General features: G+C 53.8%; 1 protein-coding gene across 1 annotated transcript; it reads left to right on the plus strand.

Annotated features, from left to right (window-relative positions):
• The first annotated feature begins 567 nt into the window (after positions 1–567).
• Positions 568–10,422, plus strand: TMEM61 (transmembrane protein 61). The gene is made up of 3 exons (XM_063103848.1): positions 568–616; positions 4,306–4,655; positions 10,155–10,422. The coding sequence occupies exons 2-3, from the start codon at positions 4,306–4,308 to the stop codon at positions 10,420–10,422; spliced, it is 618 nt and encodes a 205-aa protein (XP_062959918.1). The 5' UTR covers positions 568–616.
• Positions 10,423–15,361: the final 4,939 nt, after the last annotated feature.

The raw sequence follows: 15,361 nt of genomic DNA on the forward strand, positions 1-15,361 counted from the left end.
TACCGAGAATGTCTTTCTCCCCAGGCTGTGGGGTCACGAGGGCCCGGGAGGGCTTGCTCTCTGACTGACGGCTGTGAGAAGACAAAGCCGTTACGGGAAACACTTAGGCAAGTGACTCTTCCTCTTTGGGCCTCAATTTCCCTTTCTGTAAAATGGGTGAGAAGAGTCCTGAGCACCGCTGAGCGGCGATGGCTCTCGGGCTTTGTCTCCATTCTCAAGCCCGGCCCAGGGCGGTCGTGGGGGCGGGACGACCCTAAGGACAGGCGGTTCCCGAGCAGTTCGAGGGCGGTTCCGGTCCCCCGCGCCGGGAAGCCCCAACCCCCGGCCCTGTCGCTTTAAGGTCGGGCGGGGCGGGCCGAGCGCCGGCGCAACACCTGGAGCCCGGGAGTTCCCGCAGACCCCGCGGCCGGCGAGGGCGCGCATCCGAGGACAGCTGCGGCGGACGGCGGCCCCGGGGGCCCGGCCGCAGTCGGCCCAGCCCGGACCTCGGGGTGGCCCCCACGGGCAGTGGGGACGAAGCCGGGGCCCCGCGGGGCGCAGCCGCCCTCGGGTCCCACCGCCAGCTGCTCTGAACCGCGCCGGGCCCCCCGCGCTGCCCCGCGCCCGGCCGCCCGAGGTGGGTGGACACGCCGTCTCGCCCTCCCCCGGAGGCATCTCGGCTCCCTGTAGCGCAGACCCCGCCGGGACCCCCCGACCCCTGAGCCCGGTGGCTTGGTGGGCAGAGTCTGGACCGCCGGCTGTCCTGGGTTCTGTTTTGCTGGTGCCTCGGGTCCCGGCGCTCAGGGTCTCATTAACCCCGGCGGCTAGATGGGGATGGTTGGGGCCGCTTCTCGTTCAGGCAGTTTCTTCTTGACAGAAACTGGCACCTCCAGTGCCCTTGCCGGTAGCGTGGAGTGGGGGCAACGGCGGGGCCTCCGCGGCCCGGGCGGAAGGGCGGCGCTGCTGCCGGGAGCAGGGCCTCAATGCCCGCAGCCTTACCGAGGGCGCTGCGCCTTGTCAGGGCCAGAGCGAGGATTCGGCCGGCCCTGCTACTGCTGGGCAGCGGGGCAGGATGGAGCGGGAGGCAGCTACTCGGTGCTGCGGTGGAAATAAACATCGTAACGATAAGAGAGTACATGGTTTTCATGTATTTCAATTCTCACGGGCCATGTGGTGTTATTGTGCCCATTTTACAGAGGGGGCACTAAGGCATGGTGGAGTTACACAACTTGTCCGGGGTTGGAGCCAGGGTCATCGTCTGTCCAGCTCTGTGTCACTGTGCTTCACTTCCAGCTTGCTGTCTTGCCATCTCATCTTCGTAATCTGCTTTCCCCTGGGAGGCAGGGGTTTGAGGCCAGAGATGTTGAGCAGCCTGCCCAAGGTCACAGAGCTAACAGAAAGAACGGGAGCTGGGGGTGGGGTGTAGTAGGGGGAAGGCTTCTGGGAGGGGATGGTGTTTGGGCTGGGTCTTGAACAGGGGGTGAAACGAGGGCCCTGGATGGGAGCAGAGGGCTCCCCAGGTGGAGAGAGCAACAGGTCTTCTGGAGGCTCCCAGGGCAGGAGTTTGCGGAAGGGGGTGGAGGGAGATGGGGTCGGCCTGGCAGTTGCTGACTGAGTGCCAGGGTTGGAGTGGGACTTCTCTGGGGTTGGGGGAGTTTCCTGCCTGCCCTGGGGTTGGGATTGTGCTTTCCGAGGCAGAGAGCCCTTCCTTCCTCCCTCGCTAGGGTACAAGGAGGATCTAGAGGTGCACAAGTGTGAGGGGCAAATAAACTGCCTGAAGACCACCTCTTTGAAATGGTTCAGGGAGAGTCTTGGGGCAGGACACCCTGGTGATAATCAGTTGGAGCCCTGATCTGTAATAAAGGCTGTCCTTCATGCAGTGGATGTTGACAACCTCTGCCCCCTGGGGATAGCAGGTTGGCATGTGCCCTGCCTGCCATGGGGGATCCACATGGAGGGAGGGAGACCCACACAGGAGATGACCATGACACCACGTGAGAACACACTAAGGGCAATTGCAGGATTGTCTGAGGCCTGGAGGAGTTAAGTGGGGAGTGGGGGAAGCAGCCTGTGCCAAAGACTTACAAATGCACGTATTCACAACATGCTCTCAGCTTTACATGCTAAACAATATAGACAGACCTAGCTGTGCACACACACAGGGAGTTTGAGTCAGACTAGATCTGGGTCCAAATCCAGCACCAACCTTGAACAAATTGTCACTCTAGGGGCCCCAGTACAACGCTGTTGTGAGGATTAAGTGAAGGGACGCCTGTAAAGTGGTGCCCAGCCTGATAAGGGCCCAGCCCACATCTGCTGCCACCGTTGTCAGGTATACAGGCCAAGGGAGAGATGGACAGGGAACATCCACATGGGGTCCTGTTCATCTCTAAGGGGCAAGATTACTCATGATTTGCATTTTGCATTTTTATTCTCGTCTGTGGTTTTTTCCTTTTCCCACAATGAGCAACTATTGTTTTGATAAAAGATAAAAAGCATTGTAGGCTTCCTCATGCGGGCGTGCCCACATGTGAGTTCCTCTGGTGCTGAGGACTCTGCTGTACCTGGCTTTGGGCAAGGTCCTTCACCCTTTGGGGCTCAGTCTCCTCATTTGTAAAATGGGAATTTTTTCCTGCCCGATCAGCTCCGTTGTGGGGAGTCAGATGAGATGCTGGCTGTGAAGAACTGTCAAGTGCCGTTGCATACAGGCAGTGCATATTATTACTGTTCTTGATCTGCTTGTGTGTGCGTGTGGCCTCCCTCCCCAAGCTGGTTTCTCCTCTTGACAGCCTCTCCTAGCTGTCTGACTTTGGGAAGAGAGTAGTCAGGTTCTTCCTCTCCTTCCATGAAAATGCCCTGAACTGGAGACAGGAGGCAATTGCCCTAAAGACAGATTCACAGGAACAGAACTGCAGGTAATTTACAAATGGCGTTTCTCTATATGCTTCTACTGGTCTGGGAGTTCAGAAATATTGGGGTCCACTCCCAGAGCACCCCTTTTACATGTATACATTCTTTCTGTCACACACGCACGCACACGTGTTTCTAAACATGTTTGGGAACATGCCCTCTTGAAATCTACAGTTTCACCTGCCATATCTTGAACATTTTGCCATGCCCTTCAGTTCGCCTAGGAACATGCCTTTGAATGGCTGCAGATAAGGGCATCGTTTGGATGTACCATGTTTGGCTGGGCAAGCCCCCATTTGGAAGGGATTTCTGGTCATTGAAGTCTCCCTCAAGATCTGAGGGTTCCCCTTCCCCCTGCTTCACTGGCTCAGCTTCTGGGAGAGAGACAGCACCTCCACAAAGTCTCCCAGCAGCGTACTAGAGAGCCTGCCCTTTATACGATGAGGAAACAGGCCCAGAGCAGTTGAGAGGCTAACCCCAGGACACAGTTGGTGACTGCAGAGTGAGGATCAAAGCCAGGACTGTTCTCCATGGCCCTGTGCTGCAGCAGCTGGAGTCCTGTGTTCCCTCCCTCTCCCAGTTCTTCACAACTGGGAGGGAGGCTTTTTGCCCAATGAACATTTATCCAGCAACACTTTCTCTGAGAGGGCTTATTCAACAAAAGTTTACTGAGTTGCTATTATGTGCTAGGCACTGGGGGGGATATAGCAGTGAACAGGGCCAATATGGACCTTGCCCTCAGGGGTCTCATGGTCTGGTAGGGGGGATGAGTGAAGGAGGAATTAAACACAAAGATGTAAATGCTGGAGTGGAAGAAGGCCCAGGGGTCTTGGGCATTTCAAGTGTCATCAGAGAAGGCATCACAGGTGAGGGCTGAGCTGAGCCCTGAGGGGAGATAAGATAACGGGGAGTTCCTTGCAGAGGGAACAGTAGCTGAACTTATCCAGGGTCTTGGTATCTTCCTGTGTCAGATGGAGGTAATAGAATAGACCTCACAGGATTGTGACCAGGTGAAGTAAGGCGGTGCATAACCAGCAAGTCCCAATCGTGGCAGGCCTGAGGACCCGACAAGTGTTCACTCTTCTCCCTCCCAGCTTCTCATCAAGTAGTCACAGTGAGGAATCTTATACCTCTGGACTGGAGAGGCCCAGGGTGAACGTAGCCACACTTACTAAGGTCCTACTGTGTACCAGGTGTGGTACTAGGAAACTAATACATGTTATCTGTGACCTTCAAAATAGCCCTTCAAAGTCAGGGGCACATCTCCATTCCACAGATGAGGAAACTAAGGGACAGAGGAGTCAAATGACCTTCCCAAAGTTGCACAGTGACCTCAGACAGAGGAGGCCTGAAATCCAATCTCCAATATCTTTCATGTGGCCCATTTCCTCTTCTCTCTCCTGTGTGTGTGTCTAGATGTGTGACAGGAGCCGTGTGGCCTCCACCCTCCGCTATTGCATGACAGTCGGTGGCACAGTGGTTCTGGTGGCCGGGACACTCTGCTTCGCTTGGTGGAGCGAAGGGGATGCAGATGCCCAACCTGGCCAGCTGGTCCTACCCACTCAGCACCCCATGCCTGAGGCCACCAGGCCCCTGCTCAGGTCGGTCAGCTTCTTCTGCTGCGGTGCAGGTGGACTACTGCTGCTCTTCGGCCTGCTGTGGTCCATCAAGGCCAACACCCGGGGGCCACCCCGATGGGATCCATACCACATCTCCAGAGACCTTTACTACCTCACCGTGGAGTCATCAGAGAAGGACAGCTGCAGGTCAGCAGGGCAGGGTGGGGGCAGCACACCATCTGGCATTTGCTCAGCAAACTCTCATAGGGTTCCTCCTCTGCACCAGGCCTTGCCTTGTGCCCTGAGGATAGGGAAGCAGATCAGTGCAGTCCTGAAGGAGTTTAAAGCCCCTTGATAGAGGCAGATGATGACAAACCAGAGTAGTTAGAGCTGTGAAAGAAAGGCAGACATGGTCCTGTGGCAACAAAAAGAAACCTAGGAAGGCTTCCTGGAGACGGTGGCAGCTGAGCTCAGTGTTTATGGGGCAGAATAGCAGAAGGGTTAAGAGCTCAGGCACAAGAGTCCCACTGGGATCCTGTCCTGGTCTTATCACCGACTAGTAATGGGACTTTGGGTAGATCATGAAATTCCACTAAGTCTCAGCTTCCTCATCTGAAATAAAACAGAAACAACAGCAACAATAATAATCGCAAACACCTTGCCACGTGCCAGGCCTGTTCTAAGCGCTCTCATGTACTCGCTCACTTAATCTGAAGTGGGTACTGTTGTTCACTCCATTTACAGAGGAGGAAATGGAGGCATGGAGAGTTAAGTGACTTGCCCCAGGACATCCAGCTGGTGTGTGTCAAAGCCGGAACTTGAACCTAGGCAGTCTGGCCCCAGAGTCTGTGCTCTCATCCACTCACTACCTCAGGGGACACTTGGGGAAATTGAATGAGGTGATGTGTATGTAGAGCTTATTAGCCCAGTGACTGGCACACAGTAGGTACACAGAAAATGTCACCTTTTCCTCAAGTGGACACGGTGGAGAGGGGCATTTTAGGCAGGTGGCAGAGCATGTGCAAAGGGGGGGTGGTGGGGAGTGGAGACAAAATGTTGCATTGAGACAGCATTTCTCAACCTTTTTTCATTATCAGTACCTACCCCCCAGCCTTTTTAGACATTTTTCTAAATCCTCTCATATGAAATTTTAATAACGCAGATATACTGTGTACCTGTTTATGTTCTGTATCTATTGTACTTTATATATAAAGGGAGTATCAACACTCCCCAAGAACCAATTTTTGCCCTGCAGAGAATGCATGCAATGTGAAAGCCCTTATTACGTACTTACGTATTCAACAAAGCATCGAGTGTGCCTACATACCAGGGACCTGTATAGTTCATCTTCTGTCCTTCTGTCCCCTCCAAGGCAAGCAGTAGCATTGCCATCTGCAGAAGAGGAAGGCAAGGCATGCACAGCTGGAAGGTGGCGAGAGCCCCTGGCTGCAAGCTTGCGTTCTTCCCACGCCACTCCCAAAGCACTGTATTTGGGCATGTTAGGGGCTAATCTAGACTTCCGCGAGCTGCCCTGGGACCTGGATGGAAATTCATTCCGAGTTACAGAATGCAAGAGTATTCCCACTACTGGCCTGTGACTCCTTGAGGCTAGAGATGAGACAGTATTCAACAGAGGCCACTTGGTACAATATTCAGACCTTGGTTTGAATCTTGGGGACTATCCAGCCAAACCCTTTGCTTCTCAGGTGAGAAACTTGGGTCTCAGAGAAACCAAGTGACATACTGGGTCACACAGCGAGTTAGTGGTCAGTTGGAGCCAGGCCAGACCTTGGCATGCTCTGGACCAGAGCCTGTTCCTCCCAACCCAGCCTGGCATGAGTGCAGGGTGGTGGAGGGGGTGTTGTCTGTATACACAGCCGTGTTGATGCAACAGAGTCCAGGCCACAGCTGAGGCTGTCAGGTGGGACCACTCAGCCTTCATTCCCAGCAGGCGAGGGAGGAAGCCCACCTAGGAGGCGGCAGGGTGCTCCTAGCCTATTAGGCTCTGAGACTCAAGTCTTAGATTCAGAAACTGGGGTGCCTAGGTGTCGGGGAGGTTGCTTCTGCTAGTGGTGTTCTTTCCTGCCCCAGAGGCTGACTCAGCCCAGCTCTGCTGCCTGCAGAGCCCAGCATCTGGCCCCCATGGAGGAAGCCACTCTCCTATTCCTACTCCCAGGCACCTTGCTCTCTGGAGGTGCCTGGCTGTGGGTAATTCGGGTCAGAGACTAAGGACCCCTAGGCTGATGGCTTGGACAGGTCCCTTCCCCTTTGGGCCTCAGTTTCCCCATTTATTCATCTACTTAGTCCTTCATGCATTTTTGGTTTTTTGTTTGTTTTGCTTTGCTTTTTTTTGGCAGCTGGTCAGTACAGGGATCTGAACCCTTGACCTTGGTGTTACAAACACCACACTCTAATCAACTGAGCTAACTGGCTAGCTCCCTTCATGCATTTAACTACTATTTAGTATGCACCTATGGTGTGTTGGGTCCTATGCAGAGTACTGACAGTGCAACAGTGAGCAAAACAGACAAAACCCCTGCTTTCAGGAAGATCGTATCTTATATGCAAGCCCCTTAAGTGAGGTAGTTGGATGTGAGGGCTCCAGGGGCCTCTGCCCTGAGTACTACAGCAGTCTCTGCTCCTTCTTGTGTAAGTTGTGTGTCCTTGAGTATGTTACTTAGACCTTCTGAGCCATGTCTGATCCCTCATCTATCAGCTGGGCGTGACAGTCTTTCCCCTCCAATCGCTGTTAGGCTCAGATGAGATGACAGAGAGGTGTCCACACTGCAAAGTTTGTGCACACATTAGCTTTCTCTGCTCTTACTGTGCTTTCCAGTTTACTATGTACTCTCATGCCCACTGACTGATTTGAGCCTCAACTGCTTTTGAGGCAAGTGTAGGGATCTGGCCCGTTTTACCAATGAGAAAACTGAGGCGTCGAGCGATTAGGTGGCTTGGGGGAGAGGTGTGATAGCTACAGTTAGCTTGAGCTTTGCAATCAGGTAAAGCTGGGGCTTTGCCGTGTAGTTGATACATGACTTTTACTCATTCGTAAAATGGGTGACAGCTGTTACCCACTAGAGTTGTCATGAATATGAAATGAGATTAGAGAACTTAAGTGTTGGGCAAATAGTATTTCACTCCTTGTCCCTTTCCCCTTCTCCTGTTGTGTTTGCCTGACTCAGCTGAAGGGCAGTAGAGCTGATGCCAGGCCCAGGTCTCCTGCCCTGACCAGGCTCCAAAGAGAGGGGCAAGCCCCTGGCCTGGGTGGAGCTTCCTGCACATGGAGACCATAGTGGTAGGACTGCCACACACAACTGTAGAGGCGCCATATCCAGAATACACCACGAATGGAGCCCTCTCTGCAGCAGTGTGTGACATGGCTGCCCGGCACAGGGCCCCGAGTTCCTGGCATTCTAGATCGTGACCTTGGAGATGGGCTGGGTGGGCCCAGCTGGCCACTGAGATGACAGTTGGGCCACTCCACATCTGCCCTCTAAGAAAACTTCCTGCTGTGGGCTGAGCTCACCTGGCACCTGTTCCCTGCCCTGCCAGCTGTCGCCTGCTGGGGTGGCCCCAGTCATACCCAAAAGCTGTCTCATGTCTAGAGGGCTCTAAGAAGCTGGGGAGGGGCAGGGGTATGGTTGGGAAGTGAGCAGGGCAGGAGATGTGGGGGCTCTGGAAGCTTTATTACCCATGTTTTTCGAGTGTTGTTTTTTTATTTTTCTCTCTCCTGAATCTGTGAAAGGGGAATTATTATCTCTGTTTCACAGATGAGGAGAAAGAGGCTCAGAGAAGGTGTGAACACACCCCAAGTCGCCCAGTAATGGAATGCAGCTTACCTGCCTCTGGGAGCAATATTCTTTGTCCTGCCCTCATCTGCAAAGGATGCTGGGAGCTCAGAGGAGGCTGCCGGCTCTTGGGCTGTTTTCCAGAGAAGGAAGTTCTGTGAGAGTTCCCAGGAGACCCGGATGGGGAGCCCTATGTTTGGCTCCTGGCTAGTGCCCTGCATCACACTGGTACATAGGCTGGGGTTCAGATCCAGGGACCCCATCAGCTTGCTCTTTCCCCCTGGTCTGTGTCTGGGAGCAGCAAACCTGCCTCCCCAGTGGGCGACTCTGTGGGCTGCGGTAGGCTTGGGCTGAAAGAGAAATTGCCAGAGAAAGGCCAAGTCTCCAGTGAGCATTGGGTGTTCATGTGAGGGGGCAGAAGCAGCATGGCCCCTCCATCAGCCACCAGAGCAAGTCCCGTCCACTACCTCTTCTGTCCTCTGGGCCAGCCTCCCACCATCAGCCCCTCCCCCATCTAGACGGCAAGACCACTGGTGTGGATTAAACTGCTTCCCCCACCAGCTGCAAACTGAGGATCCGGGGCAAGTGGCTCAGGCTCTCTGAGCCTGACATGCAGGGGACCTGTGATAAGTTTTGTTGCCCCCACCCCTTCCTCATGAGGGACCTTTGAGATTTTGTTAATGGCTACTATTTAAGTGTCATTATTGTCCCCCATTTTACAGATGGCATGACTGAGGCCCCAATTAATGGAGTTACTGATCTCCCACCAAGAATGTGGCAGAGCAAGGAGTTGAGCCAGCCAGTGCCCAGACTCATAACTGTCCTGAGTGACTCAGTGTCAGAAGGGACCTTCAAGATCACCCAGTCAGCCCTATATCTGGCACTATTATCCCCAAAGTAGTAGCAGCCCAGACCGAAGATCAGTGACACTCAGGGTCAGTGATCAGGGTCCTGGTAGGGGAAGGGTCACTGGCTCCCTGGAGATGACCTGTCAGGGCTCTGAGAGGGCTGAGGGGCAGTCTCATTCCCATCAGCCTTGGTGTGGCTGGGATGCAGGTATCCTATTCTTGGAATCTGGCCTGCAGAACTTGGTCAGTGGAACCTCAGAAGATCTGGTCTCTGCCTCAGGTCCCTGTAGGGTGGTTCAGTTGGACAGGAGAAAGAGTCACAGGAAAGCTAAGCTGTCCCGAGATAGAAATGGTTGACTTGGTAGATAGTGAGCTCTCCATCCCTGGAGGTATGCAAGCAGAAGTAATCACTTGGCAGACATCATATCAAGGCCTCAGGCATCCAGATGGGCAGGAGAATTGAGGTCTTCCATTCTGTCCTGGCATTACAACTCTGATTTTGTAAAGGCTGTTTCAATAAGCTGAGAGTTTTCTGTCCATGGACCATCACTCAGTCTTTTAAAAAACATCCCCAAGAACCTGCTTTCAGCCTCTGGACACTCAGAACCAGTCCCTGCCCTAGGGGACCACCATCAGGGTCAGTGCAGTGACAAAGAAGAGTGCTGTGGGATCCCAGAGCAGGGAGTGGGAGCTTTGCTGAGGGAAGTATGGATCAGGGAAGCTTCCCAGAGGAGTCTCAAAGGACAAGTGAGGAGTGGCCACCAGAGAAGGGGTGAGGGAGACGGGAAGGACTTTCCCTGCAGAGAGAACTGAGCAGCAGGAGGAGGTGTGGTGGGCACCTACGGGGCACTAACGATACTGGGAGGGGAGGAAGGGGTAAGAGAGCTGAGGTTGTCAGGGCCCAGCCCATGCCAAGATTCAGTTGTGGATAAGGGGCACTGTGGAGCTGCAAAGGTTGGGACAGGCCACGAAGCCTTCGTCGTCTCCAGCCTTCCTTAGTCTCCCTAGCATGCAGTAGGTTTTTGCCCTAGCCGCTGCTAACAGCCTTTCTTCTTCTGTCCCTGTAGGACCCAGAAGGCGGTTGCCATCCCCACTTACGAGGAGGCTGTGTGCTGCCCACTGGCTGAGGGGCCCCCAACACCATCTGTGCACCCCATGGCAGGAGACCTGAAGTGCCATGGCCCAGAGGATGCCCTGCTTGTGTGCCAGCCCCTCTCACCTCCGCCCAGCTACGAGAGCATCGTCCTGTCTCTTGATACCATTTCTGGAGAAACAGCGCCTCGTGCTGAATCCTCCTGCCCAGGCCTGGTTCAAACTGCAGGGAGAGGAAGTTAAAGGCTCCTAGAAGGCCCTGAAGCCAGAGACAAAAATGATGAGCCTGTTCCAGTGTCCGAACAGTGCCTGGTGCATAGTAGGCACTCAACGAATGCTTGTTGCTGAGTGCTGTTTTATTTATCTATTGCTGTGTAGCAAACCACTCCAAAATTCGGTAGCTTAAAATAAATCCCATTTTATATGTCTCATGATTGTGTGGGTTGCCTGGGCCCAGTGGGGTGGTTCTGCCCCACGTGATTTCGGTGAGGCTGCAGTCATCAGGGGCCCAACTGGACCAGAACATCCAAGATGGCACACTCGAATGGCTGTCAGTGGGGAGATTTTATACAGATGAGAAAAACTGGGGCCCAGAGGCAGAGGCAGAGCTGGCCCAAGTTCACGGACTGAGTTTATAACTGAAAGAACATGGGCTTTCAATTCAGACCACTTGTGCACAGGTTCCACCATGTACCAGCTTAATGACTTTGGACAAGTGACTCTTCCTCTCTCTGCCTCAGTTTCCTCATCTGTAAAATAGGAGCTGGGAATTACGGTGGCACCAGCCCCTGCTTCATAGAGTTGAGTCATGAGTATTCAATGAGATGACAACAGTTGACATTGTGAGCTCACATCGCCACTGTAAGCTCAGTGCTAATGCATCAAATAATAATGCAGATTTCCTAGCCTTGTGCCAAGTGCCTATTAAGTATGCAGTGACTGTCACCTCCACCACATGCAAATTTGGCCTCTGCTCCCATACTTCCTGTGACAGGAAGCCTACTACCTCCCCTTACTTGCCAGATATGGCAGAAATGTCTGCTTTCTGTCCAGCTACATTCTGCTTCCCTATGTCTTCATCCCACCCCATTTCAGATAAGAAAACTGGCTCAATGACCTTCCCAGGGTCACAGAGCAAGCAGGCGCTCAGAGGCCTGGGGCTCAGTCAGCCGGATAAGGGTGGCATCCTGAGAGCCTACTGTGTGCTGGGCCAGGCCCTCTGCCACTGTCTCACATCCTCAAAGCCACTCTGCTACTGGTGCTGTACCCACTTAACAGGCAAGGAAACAGCCCCAGAGAGGTAAAATCACAGAGAACAAAGTCAGAGCCAGTGTTTCCTGCAGGTCTGGCTGGGCCCCGGGCCTGGGATCCTCCCACCTAGGCCTGGACCATTACAGTAGTCCCCCATCCATCTCCTTGCTTCTGCCTGTTCCCCCCTGGCCAGATCAGTTCTTCCCTGCAGTAGAACTGCTGCGTGGTTCCCAGCTCACTTTGAATAATGAAAGCCCTTACGTGGGTTGAGGGAGGGATTCAAAATCTGTCTGGGCCTGACCCTCCCTCCTAACCCTCTCCACCCCCACCACTCCCTCTCCTTAGCTCTCTGCTCTAGCCAGTCTCTCCCAGAGACTTTGCCCTTCCTCTCTCCAGAAGCTCTTTCCCAGGGCTGGCTCCTCAACTACCTGTGTATCTTTGGTAACCCTCTCCCTCCCCCATCACCAAATCCTGGATCCCCCTCCTGCACCTCCTTCCCTTCCTCTCCTCTCCAGTCACTGCTTCACCCTTCTGGATATTAGCCCAGAGCAATCTAGGAGTTTGGAAATTAGTTTTAGTTCTGCCTTGGCCCCTACCTTGCTGCATACCTTGCTGCATGACCTTGGGCTGGACACACACACACAGACACACACACACACACATCAGACCCTCTGCGGTTTCTAAAGGGTTAATGGGGGAACTCCTACCCCAAAGTGAGGAATTTCCCCCAGGGCAGGTGAGTTAATGAGTTGCAAGTGTGACTTGGAGCCACTACTTTTACTGGCAGGAACTGAAGGGGCAGGAGGTGAGGAGGGTCTGAAGACCAGAAAGACCTCTTCTGATCGACTCACCTGTGTCCTAACTGAAAGCCTTCAGGAGGGGCAGTAACTTTCTCAAGGTCACCAGTACCTTGGAGGCTGAGTCAGTGCCATGGAGACAGTCTCCTGACCAGAGTGAGTCGCTGTCCCCTACTGAGCCACAGAGGCCTCGCTGTGAATGGGGATCCTGTGCCCACTGGCAATGTGCCTGGTCACAGAGCCACATGAGGGCCAGATCTGCCACTCTGCAGCCTCCAGTAGGCACCAGAGTGGCACTTCCTTTCGGCTCTCTTTCCTTGTGGGCCTACCATCCCGTTTCTTCACCCACTACTCTGACCCCATCTTGTGCCGGCCACCAGAGTCTTGGATGTCAGGGGCCCTCACAGCTCAGGCCTCTCCCACTCTTTTCTTGGGCTCCTTCCAGGCTTCTGTTAACCTCTGGGTTGGCTTCCCAAAGGCCCTGGAGTGAGTGTGTATTCCAGGAGCAGCACTGAGCCAGGGTGAATGGGGTGGAGTGAGTGAGGGGAGGCCTGGTAGGAGATGAGCTTAGAGGGGTGATGGGCAGCTTATCTAGTGCCGCATAGGTCATCTTGAAGACTGGCTTTTACTCTGATAAGGCAGGGAGCTATTCCAGGGTTCTGAGCAGAGGAGTGACATGGTCTGACCTAGTGCTATGGGTTGGAAAGAGACTTCAGAGGTCAAGGATGGAAGCAGAGACCAACTAGGGGTAAAGAAATGATGGGGGCTCAGATCTGTTGTGATGAGCAGTTGTGAGGGCTGAGAGTGATTGAGTTCTTACGTCCTGGAGATAGAGCCAGCAATATGGGGCGTGAGAGAGGAGGTGAGCATGGTGGTCTGGGTGTCCAGGTGGGTGACCCGCATAATGAACTGGAAGGATGGAGTTGATGTTGGAGGAGGTCTGCGGAGGAGTATGCACTGGGGACCAGCCAGGGCATAGCACTGAGAGTTTTATCTCCAGCCACGTGTCCCTGGGTACTTGCCTCTGTGCCTTTGTGCTTTGCCTGGGATACCTGTCCTGCCCTGTCAGGACTCCAACTGGCTTCTCAAGGATCCCTTCTGTGAATCTGTCCCTTCACCCCCTACCCCCTCACTCAGTCTATCCCTCTCTTTGAGCACATGTTGGACCTCACACATATCTCAGAGGCTTTACCGAATTGCGCAGCAGAAGGTATGACCTAGTGCCATCAGAGCCCCCCGTGTTTATCGGAGTACCTTACACCACAGATCGTTCCATACATAGCAGGGCTCAACCAGACACTCACTGGGGACCTGGTTTGAATCCTAGCTCTGCTATTTACATGTTCTGCCCCCTTGGGTTGCTCACCTTGCCTTCATGGGCCTTAGTTTCTGCATCTGTCAAATGGGTGTGTTCTTTCCCCTCCCTGCCTCTGAGAGTCTTGTGGGGGTGGTTCCACTCCTATGAGCCCCAATTTCTTTCCACAGGAAGAAAACAGTGGTTAGCGCGCCCCCTGCTGGAAGATGACAGACTCCTCCCACCCCTCCCCCACTTTGCAGGGGAGGAAGGTAAAAGTCAGAAGGAGGCGGGAGGGGAGGGGAGGGGGTGGCGGGAAACGCCTATTGCCGAGCATTTCCAGTGTACCATACACGCATTTTCCCATTTAATTCTCACGACTCTATGGAAGAGGTTAGATTAGGCCCATTTGACTGAGAACCTGCTTGTCCCATAGTTTTTTACTCGTTGACACTCCCATTGTTTTTTTAATAGGAGAAGCGACTAAGAGAGAAAAGGGTCGTGTAGAGGAAAAAAACGTGACGGGAGGAGGGTAGTGCACCGGTGATCGCCAGGCGTCTCCGGAATGTCCAAAGACTGTGGCGGGGAGCGGGAGGGCGTCATCCCCCAACACAGTTTGGGAAGATCTTGACCAGTGCCTGCACTCCCGGGCTCGATTTCCTTGTCTGTGAAATGCGGGAGCTGCGGGGCAGAAGCACGACCCACACAGGATGTGAAAGCGCCTTGCCGAGCGCGTGCTACAACGGCCACCAGGGGGCGCAAGAGGCGTCAGCGGAGATCCATTCCTGCCGCTCGTCCAGGCCCCAGGACCAGGTAGGCTGAGGTCTCTCTGGGCCGCAGTCTCCTTTTCTGGGAGGGGCATCAGCTAGGTGACCCCGGATTCGTTGCTTCACTCTCTGAGCCTTTGTAAAATGATGATAATAATGTACATAGCACTTTCTTTTACCTTATGTCATTTCCCTGACAATACCTGGGAGGTAGTGTAATAACACCCACCTCTCCACCCCACCCCCATCCAGAGGTGGCAAAACTCAAGCCCGGAGCAGAGCAACCTAAGTTCACCCGGGGAATCAGACCTGAATGTGACCCGGTGACTCTCAGCCGTTTCCTGACCCCTCAGCAATCTCTCACGCAGTGTCCCCTGAGTTCTGTTCCAGGGGACCTCCTCTGCAAAGTACTATAAAGTGCAGCCTGGACTCATCTGAGGACTGGAGATGGCAGGTGTGCATGAAGGAGAACCTGCTGTTGGAAAAAGGGTCTGTGGGAAGGAACACCAGGCAGAGGGTACGGTGTGACATAGGTGTGGTGTTAGGCAACGAGCGCTGCCCGTGCTGGGGAGGCAGGAGACGGTGATGACCACACACAGGTAGATCCCCAAACCTAGGAAGTCAGGAAGCCAAGGGAAAGCCTTTCATCCTGCGTCAGCAATTCAACCCCATCAACACTCCAGTGAGTGTTCTCTTTTAGAGATTCCGATGGTCCTCATTTTCCTGTAATCCTGTAAAGGAATCTGATTTCTCCCATCGGCCAGTCCCCAAGACTGAAATAATTCCACCATCAGAATGTTATTCTTAGGATTAAAACTAAGCTAGGCTGCAAAGAATTGAGGAAATTGCTATCACACCCTGCAGGAGCATTAATTCACCAGAACCTTTCTGGGGGGCTTTTGAGGGAGGTGCTGGGCAGCTCATTATAAGCAGGTCTGGATGCTGCATAGCATATGAAGGGGACAGAGGGACCCAGAGAGGTCAGGTCCGCAGACAGTTCCAGTACTGGAGGTGCGATCACTACCCCTGTTTACAGAAGAGGAAACTGAGACACAGGCAGGTAACTTGATCAA

The sequence above is a fragment of the Cynocephalus volans genome, chromosome 8 (genome assembly GCF_027409185.1).
Source record: "Cynocephalus volans isolate mCynVol1 chromosome 8, mCynVol1.pri, whole genome shotgun sequence".
NCBI classification, from domain to species: domain Eukaryota; kingdom Metazoa; phylum Chordata; class Mammalia; order Dermoptera; family Cynocephalidae; genus Cynocephalus; species Cynocephalus volans.